At 38.4% G+C, this 15,064-nt stretch overlaps 1 protein-coding gene and 1 long non-coding RNA gene across 11 annotated transcripts in view; one reads left to right on the forward strand and one right to left on the reverse strand.

Annotated features, from left to right (window-relative positions):
- The window catches only part of LOC143690368 (uncharacterized), a 59,147-nt gene that overhangs the window by 10,396 nt on the left and 33,687 nt on the right, over positions 1–15,064 (forward strand). For 5 of the 7 annotated variants that reach the window (XR_013179139.1, XR_013179143.1, XR_013179142.1 and 2 more), the window contains exons 3-4: positions 4,191–4,336; positions 10,037–10,138. This is a non-coding gene — a long non-coding RNA (uncharacterized LOC143690368). The remainder of the gene's footprint in view (positions 1–4,190; positions 4,337–10,036; positions 10,139–15,064) is intronic. The other 2 variants (XR_013179145.1, XR_013179141.1) reach the window with 1 other exon arrangement.
- The window catches only part of IFT52 (intraflagellar transport 52), a 51,923-nt gene that overhangs the window by 3,676 nt on the left and 33,183 nt on the right, over positions 1–15,064 (reverse strand). For 2 of the 4 annotated variants that reach the window (XM_077168164.1, XM_077168168.1), the window contains exons 8-13: positions 14,273–14,359; positions 12,424–12,492; positions 8,209–8,363; positions 6,435–6,522; positions 5,308–5,416; positions 2,301–2,446 (exon numbers count right to left, since the gene is read on the reverse strand). In XM_077168164.1, the coding sequence (XP_077024279.1) occupies positions 2,301–2,446; positions 5,308–5,416; positions 6,435–6,522; positions 8,209–8,363; positions 12,424–12,492; positions 14,273–14,359 (654 nt within the window). Of the gene's footprint in view, positions 1–2,300; positions 2,447–4,696; positions 4,815–5,307; positions 5,417–6,434; positions 6,523–8,208; positions 8,364–12,423; positions 12,493–14,272; positions 14,360–15,064 lie in introns of all 4 variants that reach the window. The other 2 variants (XM_077168169.1, XM_077168170.1) reach the window with 2 other exon arrangements.

Consider the following 15,064-nt stretch of genomic DNA (forward strand, 5'->3'; position numbering starts at 1 on the left):
CATTAAAGGATTTCGTCAAAAAGGTGAAAAGGCAGCCTATACAATTGGAGAAAATATTTGGAAACCACATATCTATCTGTTAAGGGTTTAATATCCAGGAGGTACAAGGAAATCCTACAATTCAACAATAAAAAGAAAAAACTCAATTATAAAATGGGCAAAAGATTTGAATAGATATTTTCTAAAAGGAAATAAAATGGCTAAAAAGCATATGAAAATATGCTTAACATCACTAGCTATTAGGGAAACGTAAATCAAAACCACAATGACAACAATTTATACCTATGAGAATCGTCACAATTAAACAGAAAACTACAAATATTAGAGAGGATGTGGAGAAATAGGAACACTTATTCACTGCTGGTGGGAATGGAAAATGGTCAGCTGCTGTAGAATAAAGTTTGGTGGTTCCTTAGGAAGGTAAGTGTAGAACTGCCACATGATCCCACGACTAGGTATATAAATTGAAAATGAACTCAGGGATGCAACAGACATTTGCACACTGATATTCACAGCAGCATTATTCACAATTGCCAAACAATGGAAACAATCCAAGTGTCCATCAACTGATGAATGGATAAACAAAATGTGGTATATACATAACGATGGAATATTATCCAGCAGTGACAAGGAATGAAATCATGATGCATATGACAACATGGATGAAACTTGAAGGACATTATGTTGAGTGAAATATGTTAGACAGAAAAAGACATCTATTACATGATGTCACTAATATGAACTAATTATAATAAGTAAACCTCATACAGTTAAAATCTAGAATATAGGTTACCAGGAGATAGAATGAGGGTAGAGAATGGGGAGTAGCTTAATGTGTGTAAAATTTTTAATAAGGTTGAATATAAATGTCTGGAAATGGATAGAGGTGATGGTTGCACATTATGGTTAATGTAATTAACAGCAATGAATTATGCGTGTGATTGTGACTGAAAGGGGAAGTTTAGGGTCGTGTATGTCACTAGCAAGAAAACTAGAGCATAAAACATGGGACTGTATTACACAGTGAATCCTGTTGTACACTATTAACTGTGATTAATAGTACAAATAGAAGAATGTTCTTTCATGAACCAGAACAAATGTTATGTCACTATTACAAGGAATTAATGATAGTGTGTTTTATGAGAAAAAAATACACCTAATGTAAACTATGTACTATAGTTAACAGTAATCTTTTAATATTCTTTCATCAGCTGTAACAAATGTACCACACCAATGCTAAGTGTCAATAATAGGAGATTAAAGGTATGGGTTTCTCATTTTGGAGTAACAAAAATGTTCTATAATTGACTGTGGTGATGAATACACAACTCTGTGATTATACTGTAAGCACCAGTATACTGGATATACTGGATGGACTGTGTGGTAGGTGAAAATAACTCAATAAAACTGTTTTTATTTTTGGTGCATGGTCTGGGAATTGAACCTGGTCTCCCACATGGTAGGTGAGCACTGTACCACTGATCCACCCATACACCTCAATAACACTGCTTTTAAAAATATATAGAGTCAATTTATTCTCTCATCAGTAGTATATGAAAATTAAATTTCATATACTTTTAATTTAATTTTAGAAACCCTGTCAAAGGATAGGGGAAAAAAAGGCCAGGAATAATTTCATAGTTCCTCATTCCCGGCCTAGAGAAGGATGATTTCTATTTAAGGTGCTGACCTCATGCCCTACTGCTCTATCCTTTACCAGTTTTCTCCAGCCATACAGGTATCACTGCTGTTCCTCAAACATGCTAGGCAGAGTCCAGCCTTATGGGCTTTGTACGAGTGTTCCCTCTTCCTGAACACTCCTCCCCACAGCTATGTGCAAGGCCAAATCCCTCTCAACCCCTTAAAGTCTTTGCTCTGGATCAGCTTTGCAGTGAGGCCTGCTGTGATCATCCTCATAATTATTATTATATTATCATTATTATTATTATTATTATTTTGATCACTGTCTTTAATTTTACACTCCCTACAATTCCTGGCACCATTGCCACCCTAAGCAAATTTGATCCCTCTTACTCTGCTCTACTTTTTTTAAATTCATAGCACCTATCACCTTCTAGCATACTATGTAGGTTACTTATATATTATGTTTATTGTTTACTATCTGTTCCTCCAGCTAGAATATGAGCTCCATAAGGGCAGGGATCATCGTCTGTCTTGTTCACCTAGTAAGTGCTTAAATAAGCAGAATGAACACATAGCATTAAACACAAGGAGTACGCTTTATGGATACTACCACCATCCAAGCAGCTCCCTTTCAGTGGGCCTCCTAGGCTCTGTACCTGATTCAATTTCTTGAACTCCACCACTTGGAAGAAGATGTGCTCGAGGATGTGTTTGGCATCTTGTTGGTCCTTTGGTAGTTTACTGGCCACTCCAAGAATGTCACCACACTTCCTAACATAGAATTCTAGATCCTCTTCAGTACCTAAGCACAAATGAGGCAGTCTGATTACTCCTTATCTCTGCCCTTCCCAAAATACAGACTTAGTGTATTTTAAGTATTTCCTGTCAAGTCCCTAGAGCTCTCAAGGCCACTCAACTCTTCCTGAGGTCATTAGATCATAGCACTTAACAGTGGCAAACTCTGTTATACTACTTTTGTAAATTTGGACAAAAGTAGTGACACTATTAATTAGAATAAAGCTGGACTGGGTCTGACTTTCTTATTCCTACATTACAAAATATAGGAGCAGCCAGCAGGAGGTCAACAATAGGCAACAAAAACTGTTATGAGCAGGTCATATGGTTTTTAAAAAAAGCATTATACATTTCTCAGTGTCTGCCCATGCAAAAGAAAAAAAAAAAGCATAACAACATTAAAGAAAGGGAAATTAAAGAAACAATCACCCATAATTCCATCAGCAGCTTATCTGTGTGAAGCCATTCTCAACAGCTCTATATTTAGATGGGCAGCCAATACTGCCCTTCTCATACTTTACTAATTACTTCTCCCCACCCCCACCCCCACCCCCGATTTGCATTTTTTAAAGTTATGATAGAAATATAAGTTCTTTATTAAGATATTCAAACCAAACAGAGGCAACAATCTCTCACCCTCTCTCCTTACACATGAATCCTACTGAGAGTATTTTCTGCTCTGAATGTGTACATTTGTAAGAACAAGGTTTTGCAAAAATGAGATCAAACTATGATAGTTCTGCAAATCGCCTCTGTCATTCATTTAACAAAGTATCATGGACAACATTCCATGTCAAAGTTTATAATTTGCATCTTTCTTTTTAAAATGTTAAAAAAAATATTGTGTGGTAACATATATACAACAGAAAATCACGTTTTAACCACTTTCAAGAATATATTCAGTGGTATCAATCACATTCACAGTGTTGTGCTACCATCGTCACCATCATTATCAAAACTTTTCCTTCACCCCCAAAGAGAAACTGTGTATCCATTAACATTAAGTCCCCATTTCCCCTCCCCCCAGCCCCTGGAAACCTGTAATCTTCTTTCTGTCTCTTTTAATTTACATCTTCTATTTCATATAAGTGGAATTAGACAATATCAGTCCTTTTATGGCTGGCTTATTTCACTCAATATGTTTATCTTTCTTTTAACAGAAGTATAATATTTCACTTTACTTGATAATTTTTTTAAATCAACCCCCCTATTGATGGATGAATTATTACACTGTTTCCAGTCTTTTTTAATGCTGCAATTAATGTCTATAAGCTATATCTTTTACCCATTTCTAGAAACATTTCTGTAGGATAAATTGCTAGACATAGAAATTCTGGGTCAAAGTATCTGACTACTGGACTAATTACTTAGTCTTGCTAATTTTTAAGTGCCTAGCACCTTCCACAATGCCTAGCACAGAACAGAGATCCAGCAAAGGTTTTTTATATTGAATTACTTTCATTTTTGCATAGCCCTTTGTGGTCTTTGGCCACATACAGATGAATTTACATAGCTGGGATACCACTGTGCATCCAATCTCATATCCTGGTTTCTCCACTGAGAATTCTCAAATTTTGTTAGTGTTGGTCCCTGGCATCATAAATCTCTTTTACATTGACTACCTCTTGTCCTCCAGCTTGAATGTGACACAATGTACTATACCATTCCCCTACCAGTAGACACCAAGACTCAATTTTACTTTTTAATAAATTGGGCACTAATCATCTTTGTTCTTTCATTCATTTTCTTAGATCAGATTCCCAGGAGTGGGATCATTTGCTTCAAAATGGATGACTCACTTTATGCCCCTGGGCCTATGTGTACTGGCCTATCTGCTGTAGTGGAGGCAGTGTGCATCAGAAGCCCTGGACTAGGAATTAGAAGCACGACTAACCAGGTAATTGTGTGGCCTGGGGCCTCATTTCCTCATCTACATGTCAAAGGCAGATATGGCTCTCTCGAACATCCCGTACAATGTGGGGTCTCTATGATTCTTTTTAGCCTGACTCAATTTTCTAAATTAATTGCTCCTATGACCAGTGTGGTAGTTTAGGTTCAGGTGTCAACTTGGCCAGATGAAGGTGCCTAGTTCTATTGCTGTGGACATGAGCCAATGGCATGTGAACCTCATCTGTTGCTGATTACCTCTGCAGTCGGCTAGGAGGTGTGCCTGCTGCAATGAATGATGTTTGATTTAATTGGCTGGAAGCTAAAATGAGAGAGCTCAACGTAGCACAGCCCAAGCAGCTCGGCATACCTCATCTCAGCACTTGAAGCTCAGCCCAGGCCTTTGGAGATGCAGAAAGGAATCACCCCGGGGAAGGTTGTTGGAACACAGAGGACTGGAGAGAAGGCCAGCAGAGATTGCCCTGTGCCTTCACATGTAAGAAAGAACCTCAGTTGAAAGTTAGCTGTTTTTCCTCTGAAGAACTATACGTTTTTAACTAAATAAATCCCTTTTATGAAAAGCCAATCCATATCTGGTGTGTTACATTCTGGCAGCTAGCAAACTAGAACAACCAGTGACACAGATTTGGTAGATGGCCAGCCAGGGTCAGAATTCATAATACAGTCACTCAACAGGTGAGAACTAAGGGCCTACTGGATTAAAACTGAGATGTTTGGCTTATGTCTAGTGCTATGTTCTAATTCACTGGTTATTTTTCTCTAGGCCAGTTAGCTCAGAGTCATTTAGATGAAATAAACAAAAAACTACGATTTTATACTCCTGTTCTTATTTTGTTCTCTCTAAACAAACTCTAAGCTTTTTTCCACAGATAATCTCAGAAGTTCATAATGAAAATTGTGTACCCATTAACATTAAGTCCCCTTATTTAACATTAAGAATAAAATATTGGTCAAACTTACACTTATTGGTAATCTGAGCAAGCCGTGCCTTCTCAGAAGAGAAAGTCTCATCCAAGTCAAATAACTCCAAAGGAGGAGGCGGTAATTCCCTAAAAGTAGGAGGAAAAACCTAAAAGGAAATAAGGTCTTTCATGAAAGCGTTTTTCCAAAGCCATAATTGACAAGGATAAAACAATGGAATTGAGAGGCCGATTCAGCCCTCCCCTTGGAACGAACCACCCTGAATTCCCATTATCTCCTACTGTTCTCACCCATTAGACCTATATCAAGCCCTCTGTAAGCAACCAAGCAGAAGCAAGCTCCAACTACACCACCAAAATAACCAACTTGACATACCAATGAGAATTAACTCAGCAGAAGGATGCAAAACTTGTTTGTGTTGAACACATGACTGTACAATTTGCTTCTCATTTTATCATGAGTTCTTTAGGAACAGAAATTATACGGGGAGGCAGACAGATTTGCTGAACATGGAGCCAGAATTTGTAGGTATAAACCAGTGGTGCTGGTAAATGTTTAACTGCCAGCTCTCAAAATAAAACAAAACAAAAAAGTCCTGATTTGTAGCAGCTGTCAATTTATGTGACCTAAATACTCCCACTGTGACCAATTTCAAGCTACCAAGAGGAACCCAATGGGTTCCTGAATGTGGTGGGATGGGACAGTAAAATGGAGATTTGGCATCGTTGTTTATACATCTGTGGACTTTTAAAAGTACAATTTTGAGTTAATGATGTACTGAAATGTTGAAAATAACCTACATACACAAGAATATCCCCTGGGATACCTGAACTGTGCTATGAATCTGAGTATCTAATGCCTGTAAAGCTGCATAAGAGCTTTTCCTTCTCTTTACCCAGGAATTCTCTTATGTGCCCTCTAATCTCATGAGATGGAAATGTTCATTAGCAGAAAAGTTCATGTCCTTGATTCCTCAGTTGCGAACTACACTGTATGGAACTCCCTAAAGAGCACTAATAGTTTGGGCTCTAGGCATAGAGAAATGTGACCCCATGAGGAAGACCACCAATCGCATAATGAAGGATCCACAGTAGAGGGCCCAGATGGCAAAGTAAGGGCAAGGAGAGGTGCCCTACAGCGGGAGTCCCCCAAGCACACGTACTCACCGCTGGCTGAAGGGCTGGTAGTGGTGTCTCAAACTGAGGCTGGATAAGCTGCAGAGGTTCATGTTTCACATTTAGTTGTTCGTGAGCCCTGCGTTAATAAAAAAAAGTGGGATTAAGATAAGGCACAGTGACAAAGCATATTGACTGACCATCAAATGATATCATTCAATATTAGAAAACACACAAAATGTGCTATATCTAAAGTAGTAATGTTGTCAGTGTTCATTCTTGAGAACTTAGGAAAAAATTTATTTCAAGTTTCCTGTCAGACATCTTCTAAATAGACTTTTTGTTTTATCAAACGGACACTCTGACTCTAGTGTTTCCTCAATTGTTTTCTTTATTTGTTTCCACCAAGAGGCAGGAGCCAAATCTGAAGTCTGCTTCTAGCCACTGAACAGATCTGTATGATATGCATTTCTGTGTGCTCATTCACTCAAGATACTGAATATCTACAATAGACCAGTCAGTTTCACAGACTAGGAGCACATAGCAATATCAGAGCAACACCCTATATAACTGACATAAATATTTGAATTTTTACTCAAAAAAAGAGAAACTGCTTTCAAAAGCTATCACTAGCACATAAAAATACCTAAGAGCACCATACAGAAATTGGAAGCGAGTAACTTTTGCTCTTTGCTATGGTACAAAAGACAAATCCGATTAGAAAACCCATCCAAGCCTTGGAAACATCCACTACTGGACTCTGCTAAAACCAAAATAGAAGGCAGGGCAAATTACTGCTTCATTCAATACTGAAGAAATTTAAATGTGTTTAAAACCCATCAGAAGAGAATGAAGCTAAAAGCAGCAGATGCTAGTTGAACTGCAATTGGCTAGTGGTGCAGCAGATACACCTTTTGTTATTCTAAGAAAAGCCCTAATTGTAGGGGGGAGGACAACAGAGCCAGCTCAAAAACCAAGCAAACAAAGGGCCAAACACACAGCCAGATTAAACAGATTTGTGACCTGGCTGTGACCTCCAGAAGGATATAGGTGCAAAGGGGCTTCAGAGATGACCCAACAGCTCTAAGGGGTTTCGTGCTGTACTGTTTTTAAAACACCTTCACCTCCTACAGTAACAAATCTCCAGATAAATTCACCACAGGTTCAGTTAAAACTGCCTGGGTTCAAATCTGAGCCCCACCAAAAAGTAGCTATGTGACGATGAACAAATTAACTAACTTCTTTGAGCCTCAGTGTCCTCACATGTAAATAAGGATAATAATCTCATTATGAATACTGCATGACAATACAGTGTATGGAAAAACTTAACATGGTACTTGCCAGCTTGAAAGTCACCCAGGCTTGGCTTTAAATCTCTGCTCCCACCTTGGGAAAAAAACTGACCCTCTTTAAACCTAGGTTTCCCCATCTGGAAATTAGGTTAGTAACTGAGAGGATTGTTGAATGTATTAAGTGAAGTGCCTGTAGAGTGATCAACCATTCTGGTTACTGAGGAGGTTTCTGAGATATAGGACTTTCTATGCTAAATCCAGGAAAGTCCCAGGCAAACTGGAACAAGTTGGTCACCGTAGATGCCCAGTAGAGTTTGGAACATAGTAGGTACTAACACCTGCTGGCAGTTTCCTCTGCATCAACTCCCCCACCCCAATTTGCAGCTGTCTTTGTTGACCTCATCACAGATCTGATGGTGCATGCTTTGCATACCACATTTGCCATGACCCTAGCTCCTGTCCCCAGGTTCATGTTTTCAAACCAAACACTCAGAATGGAGTGCAGTGCAGCTCAGAATGCTGGAGGTACTGACTTGATGACCTTGGGGAGGGAGGTGGTATCCAGCTGGTAAATGGACAGGTCGAAAAGGGTGGTAAAGTCCCGTGGGTTCTCATCGCCCTCTTGGAGACACACTCGAAGCCGCTCTGATAGGGTGGCTGTGTCAGGCAGCATCATGTAGTCAGAAATCTGAAAGCCACAAGAGGGTTCCTTTCAGCACAGCAGGAACAAGAACTTATTTTGCTATGTCTCCACTGTCTCAGCTTTAAATCTGCAATATTTATACTTCCTTGCCAAGAGATTTCATTGTTCATGATTATGGATAACAAAGCTTTAAATAATCAACTTGATGTGGAAAGAGCAACAAAATGTACTTGTAATCCCCAAAGCTGGCTAAATTTAGTCCGTGCCTGTCCTCACAGAGCCAAATGCAGCCAGAGGAAAATAGACAACCATGCAGACTGGTTTCCCTTCAATTCTATGATTGCTCATCTTGAGGATGCTTAGCAAACACGCTGCACTTCCCAAGTTCATTCACTTTCCCACTCTCCTAGACAATAAGTTCCTTCTCTCACTTCAAACCTCCCAAACCATTCACAGTTCCTCCATTTTAGTTAATAACTTTATTTTTCATTACAGCAGGAAAATAGAGGGGATCATGAAACAAAGTCCTGCTACCTGCCCACCAGCAGGCCGATACTCTGCTTTCTCTCCTGTTAGTAAGTAATGAACTACATGTGACCCCAGCAAAGACAGTCTTCCTCTTGAACCCTACACGCCAGCCAAACCAAGTCTTCTCACCTAGCCAGGGACATCACTACAATATTGAGGAGAGTCCTCAGTGATGATATATGCTGTGTGTTGGTAACATAAGAGACCAGAAAAACCTAAATGTCCTTCAACAGGAGACTGGCTAAAATACATTACATTCAAACAATGGAAAATATGGTCTTTAAAAAAATAAATAAAACAAAAAACGAAGTTCTTGATGTACAAATACAGAAAAATCTCCAAATCTCCAAGACATATTGGTAAAAAAGCAAGGTGTAGGACAGTTTATATAACCAGCGCATATAAGTATCTTTTGTACAAAGAAGGGGGGGAAAGACAGTACACACACACATAATTGCACATATATATGTATAAAATATCTGGAAATACATAGGAAAAACTGCTACGATTGTTGCCACTGGGGCAGGGCATAAAGTGGCAAAGGGTAAAGATAGGAGGATGACTTTTCACTGCATATGCTTATGAATGCTGAACCAAATAAATGCATTAATGATTCAAAAAATATACTGAATTCAAATTTAAATAAATGCATATTCCTAACCGGCCCTTTGAATGACATCTACCCTGTTCTTTTGACAAGGCCAAATTGAGGGTAATAGTTTAAAAATTTGTCTTCTGAAGTCACCTGCAGCATACTGTTCTACATTCTCTAGCACCAGCACCTGACAGGACATGTTGGAGCATCACAAGAACAATAAGAAGTCAAAATAAGTAGGTTCTTCAGTAGCTGGATGCTTGCCTGCCATGCGGGAGGCCTAGGTTCAATTCTTGGCCCGTGTACCCCAAAAAAGATAGATTAGATAATCAGATTAGATAGGTAGAGTCATTTATTTCTATATCCCCAATCCTCAATTTCTTTTTTTTAGACAGGAAACACAGGAGGTGAATACACATATACACTTCCCAACAATATCTGGCTACTTTTTTCTAATATGACAGTGGGTTGCAGGTGAGAGCAAGTAATAAGGACATTGATTGTACCAGGACACACACCCAGAACAGAGCACCAGGATCAGTAATGGGCTCAGCAATCCTATGGTCCTAAGACTGATTCCCTTCTCTCTCTGCAGAAAGGCCTCTGAAAAAATCCTAGTTCAGAGAACTATCCAAGCCTTAGGCGTCCAGCCAAAAATATGAGTGCTCCTGGCATCACTGGTTTTCTTGATTTTCTGGTAGGTTTTGAAGTTTAATTTCATTATAGAAATTTCTTAAGCACTTTATTAAGTTGCCATTTATTTTTATCAAATACTGTTAGAAAATTAGCTGATTTTGAAAACCATCCCAATGTAACAAGGTATGATCTGAAATCATATTTAGGAAGTTCAAGTTTTCAAACATTTTTCCTTTGCAATGTTATTAGATTTGGCATTCTACTTTCCAGAGCCTTAAAATACAAAGGTCTTAAAATACTAGGTCTCAAACCTGGAAGATGGATGAAAATGCAGTTTTAGAGAAAGGCCTTAAAAACACTACTTAAAAAAAAACAAACAGGGTGGGGCCACAATGGTTCAGCAGGCAGAGTTCTCGCCTGTCATGCTGGTGACCCAGGTTCAATTACTGGTGCCTGCCCATGTAAAAAAAAAAAAACAAAAGCATAAAACCACAATTATTGCTTCAGTTTGCTAATGCTGCTGGACTGCAATATACCAGAAATGGATTGGCTTTTACAAGAGGGATTTATTAGGTTACAAATTTACAGTTCTAAGGCCATAAAAATGTCCAAATTAAGGTATCAACAAAAGGATACCTTCACTCAAGAAAGGCCGATGGCATCTAGGATTTCTCTGTCATATGGAAAGGTCCATGGCAACATTTGCTGGCCCTTCTCTCCTGGGTTGGTTACCAAAATGGCTCTCCCAGCTCCTGTGGGGTCTTCTGGCCACTCCTGGGGCATTTTCCTTCTCTAAGAGTCTGTGGGTCCTCTTTTAGCTTCTCTGGAACAAACTCTATACTTTATCTCTTAGCTTAGTATTCCAGGGGCACTGTCTGTGTCCAAGCATCTGTCATCTCTCTGCTCTCTGTATTGGCTCTCTCAGCAACTTTGGCATCTTTAGATGTCTGTGTTCTCTCCAAAATGTCCCTCTCTTAAAATACTCCAATTAAGTGGATTAAGATCCACCTTGAATAGGTAGGGTCACATCTCCATTGAAACAACCTAATCAAAAGGTCTCACCCACAATAGGGTGGGTTACATCTCCATGGAAACAACATAATCAATAGCTCCTACCCATAATAAGTCTGCACGCACAAGTCTGGATTAAAAGAGCATGGCTTTTCTGGGGATACATAAGATTTTCAAACCCGCACGCTCGTTTTCCACTGGGTTTCTACTGATGCATTCCTTCTAAACTATGCCAGGGTTGTGTGTGCTGGGCAGTGAACAACAGAACAATAGAAAAGGCACAAGCCCTGGAATTGGCCTCACATGTTAATAATGACTTGGCCACATTTTAATCTAAGTAGGGGCCTTGAATAATTTACTTACTTCTATTTCCTCAACTATAAAACAGGAATGACAGAAACCCAGCAAAAGCAAAGTGGCCACAAGGAACAGGGATGGATGCAGTGCATCTTAATGCTGCTTCCCTTGACTCACGACACTCTAGTTAGATTGGCAGCTGCCTTAAATGCCATCTACTCAAGATTAGTTTTAAGAAATATGTAAGCAAATTCTTTGCTGCACCCCAATTATCTTGGGGCTTATATCACTTCTCAGGAGAGATTGAAGCAAAATATCCATATGCTTACAGTTTATCTATAAGGTAAAATTTGTAAATAGGGCTCTCTTGTCTACAGGAGATAGTGCATAGCTATCTCTGGTTGCCTTCTTGCCTGCCTCCTGCTACCCATTTCTAGGAAATCATTCTCCTGAATTTCAGAGTTGAGCCAACAGAGAAGCAAAAGGCAAATAAGCAGACTTTGAATCAGGAATCTCGGCTTAGGTCCTGGCTCTGCACTTACTTGCTATTTATGTGAGCACACGAGAATCTTGCAGAATTTCAGTGTCTTCCACTATAAGATAGAATAAGACCACCTACTTATAGGGCCATTTTGAAGATTAAATAAGATGATTTATGAGGAGACATATGATATACAGTGCTTGGTATTCAATAAATGTAAATGTTAAAAAAATGTTTAAAAAATCTTAAAGAGAAAGCACTTTTTACATCTTTTAGTTTAATAAGTAAACTCACAATCATTCACTTAGACCTCACAATCACCCTGCAAGGCAGACAGCCAAGTATAGTGTCACCAAGATGAGAAAAAAAGGACAAAAAAGTAAAAAATAACTTAATTTGGTCAAATAGCTGGTGGTGGAGTTAGATCAATAATGCAGGTTTTTTGGTTCCTAGTCCAAGGCTGGTCTTTTCATATATGTTTGATAAACTACCATAATGCCTTTAGAATTTTTATTTACTAGTTTATTTATATTATTTAATAATATGCAAACTCCTACCTCGGGGTCCTCAGCATCAATCTGGTTTAAGTGGATATCTCCTGTTGTGAGCCACTGGAAAACAACATCCTAGGTTTAAAAACAACGAGAGGTAGACAAGTGGTTATTGAGAAAGCAGTGGAGTAGTCACAAAAATTGTTAATTTTTTTATCAATTAAAAAAATGATAAAGGAAAAAAGACTAGGCAGTGATTTGGAACAGTGTAGTAAGCTTTCTCTTGGTGAAACCATATGAAAACATAAAGGCTTTCTTCACCCTAAAGCTACTTTTATTATTAGCAATTTATAATTTATCTTAGGACATTTTAATTTAACCACAAACCAATATTTATTCAAACTTGTTTGTAAATGCTGAAGCAATCCCTGTTAAAGTGTTGATGACAGTGAAGACTTAAAAGTAAAACTTTTAAAAAGTAAAGTATTCCTAGATCCCTCTAGAATGTTCTAGAGACACTGTAACTTTGTATGGATTCCACAGAACCAAGATTTTAACTCATCTCCCAACACAACAATTAAATTTAAAAAAACTTTTTTTATTAATTTTTAAATTAAAAAATTACAAGAAAGAAACAAACATTCTTAATATATGCTCATTCCGTTCTACATATATAATCAGTAATTCACAATATTATCACATAGTTGCATATTCATCATCATGATCATTTCATAGAACACTTGCATCAATTCAGAAAAAGAAATAAAAAGACAACAAATATAAAACAAAAACAGAAAAAAAAATTATACATACCATACCCCTTACCCCTCATTTTCATTGATCACTAGCATTTCAAACTAAATTTATTTTGACATTTACAACAATTACATTTTGTAAGGCTGAAGAAATTTATTTCATTAATTAAAAAGCTCAGTGGGCACTTCTTCCTCTGGCAAGTGATTCACTAGAAACATACCTTCAAAGAGCTCTGGCATGCACTACAGAGACATTTGCTTCTACTGTATCACCTTTGATACCATGGGTTTCATTTGCACTATTCTGCAAAGTAACTGCAATGCCTTGATCTCATTCCCCATGTCAATCAGTAACCACCCCTGCACATAATCCTGCCTAAATACCACCTATGCATGCCCCTCTGCTCCGCTGACACCTACACTACCTTAATTCATATTCTCATCCTTTATTGCTTGGATGAGTTCACCAGCCGAACCGGATGATGCCTGCATCCTTCCCACATATCTTATAGAAAAGAGTCTTTCTAAAAAATAGATCTGGGGCAGGCCACAGTAGCTCAGCAGGCAGACTTCCTGCCTGCTATGCCGGAGACCCAGGTTAGATTTCCGGTGCCTGCCCATGCAAAAAAATAAAAAAACAGACCTGGTGCTTCACTGGTAAAATGTTTGCTTTCTAGGCAGGATATCTGGGTTTGATTCCCCGACCATGCACCCCCTCCCCCAAAACAAAACAAAACAGATCTGACTATGTTCATACCTGCTGAAAACCCTACAAGGGCTCCCTATGGCTTTCATCATAAAGTACAAGCTCCCTTGGCTCTGCACAAGAGGCCCTTGTTGACCTTGCTCCTCACCAGCTCCCCAGGGTTAGCTCTCCCACCGAAGTCGGAATGCTTAGGAATGCTCGCCACATCCTTCTGAGTTTACTTACCTGTTTCTTACTCTCTCTCCCTCAAGATACCGCTATAAACTTTTCCAAAGTATGGACTATGCTTAACTCAACTTTGAATTCTTAGTGCCTGACATATAATGGGCTCTGATAGCTGGTTCTGAATGAATATATGGAACTTACCAGTATTTTTAAAATGCTAAATGTATCAATGACATTACACTAATATCTATACAGTATACATTAATATGATAAACAAAAAAAAGCTTACCATGATTTTGCTGTTTTCTTCTTTATCCAAATATTGGTCACTGAACATGTGACATGAGCCAAGCACTGCCAGCTTTCCACCTATATTCTATTAATGACAATCAAAGCAGTATCAGAGACTCATATTCCAAAACGTGCCACATGCAACCTAGTCCTCAAACACTTACAATCGGAATCATGTTAGCAACTATCTTATACTGATCAAATGCCAATTCATATCAAGGTTTTAACAGCTAAGAAATATCAACTATGATAACAACTACATTCTAACTAGTCTCTCATTTTAGACACTTCTATATTCCACTATTTGACTTTTACAAAAAGCAATGTGAATTGTGTCCTACGCATTTTCCCATTGTTAACTATTTTGTAGATGATGGCCATATCTTAAAGTAAAAAGAAAAAAATAGTTAAATCCAAATCCAATCCTTGCAGAGTTAAGACCTATTATAAAATTGTAAGAGGAGACATAACAACACCTTCTTGACCAAAAGGGGTAAAAGAAGTGTAACAAAATAAGGCATCAGTGGCTAAGAAATTTCAAATAAAGTCAAGGGGCTATTCTGGAGGCTACTTTTAGGTAAGCTTCAAGTAGATATTGCTAATTGCCTTGGTTTGTCAAGCCCCAAGCAACATCATTCCTGTTAACTCTTAAGAAAACCTAGGGCTCTGAGAAAAGTTTCATGCACTAAGTTTATTTTCTTGAAAACTATAACCTCCAGAGGGTTCCTAGACCAGACAGATCCTGAAACCAGATGGGCCAGCCTCTCCAAGATTATCAACTAATTATATC

Source organism: Tamandua tetradactyla, chromosome 1 (assembly GCF_023851605.1).
Source record: "Tamandua tetradactyla isolate mTamTet1 chromosome 1, mTamTet1.pri, whole genome shotgun sequence".
Classification (NCBI taxonomy): domain Eukaryota; kingdom Metazoa; phylum Chordata; class Mammalia; order Pilosa; family Myrmecophagidae; genus Tamandua; species Tamandua tetradactyla.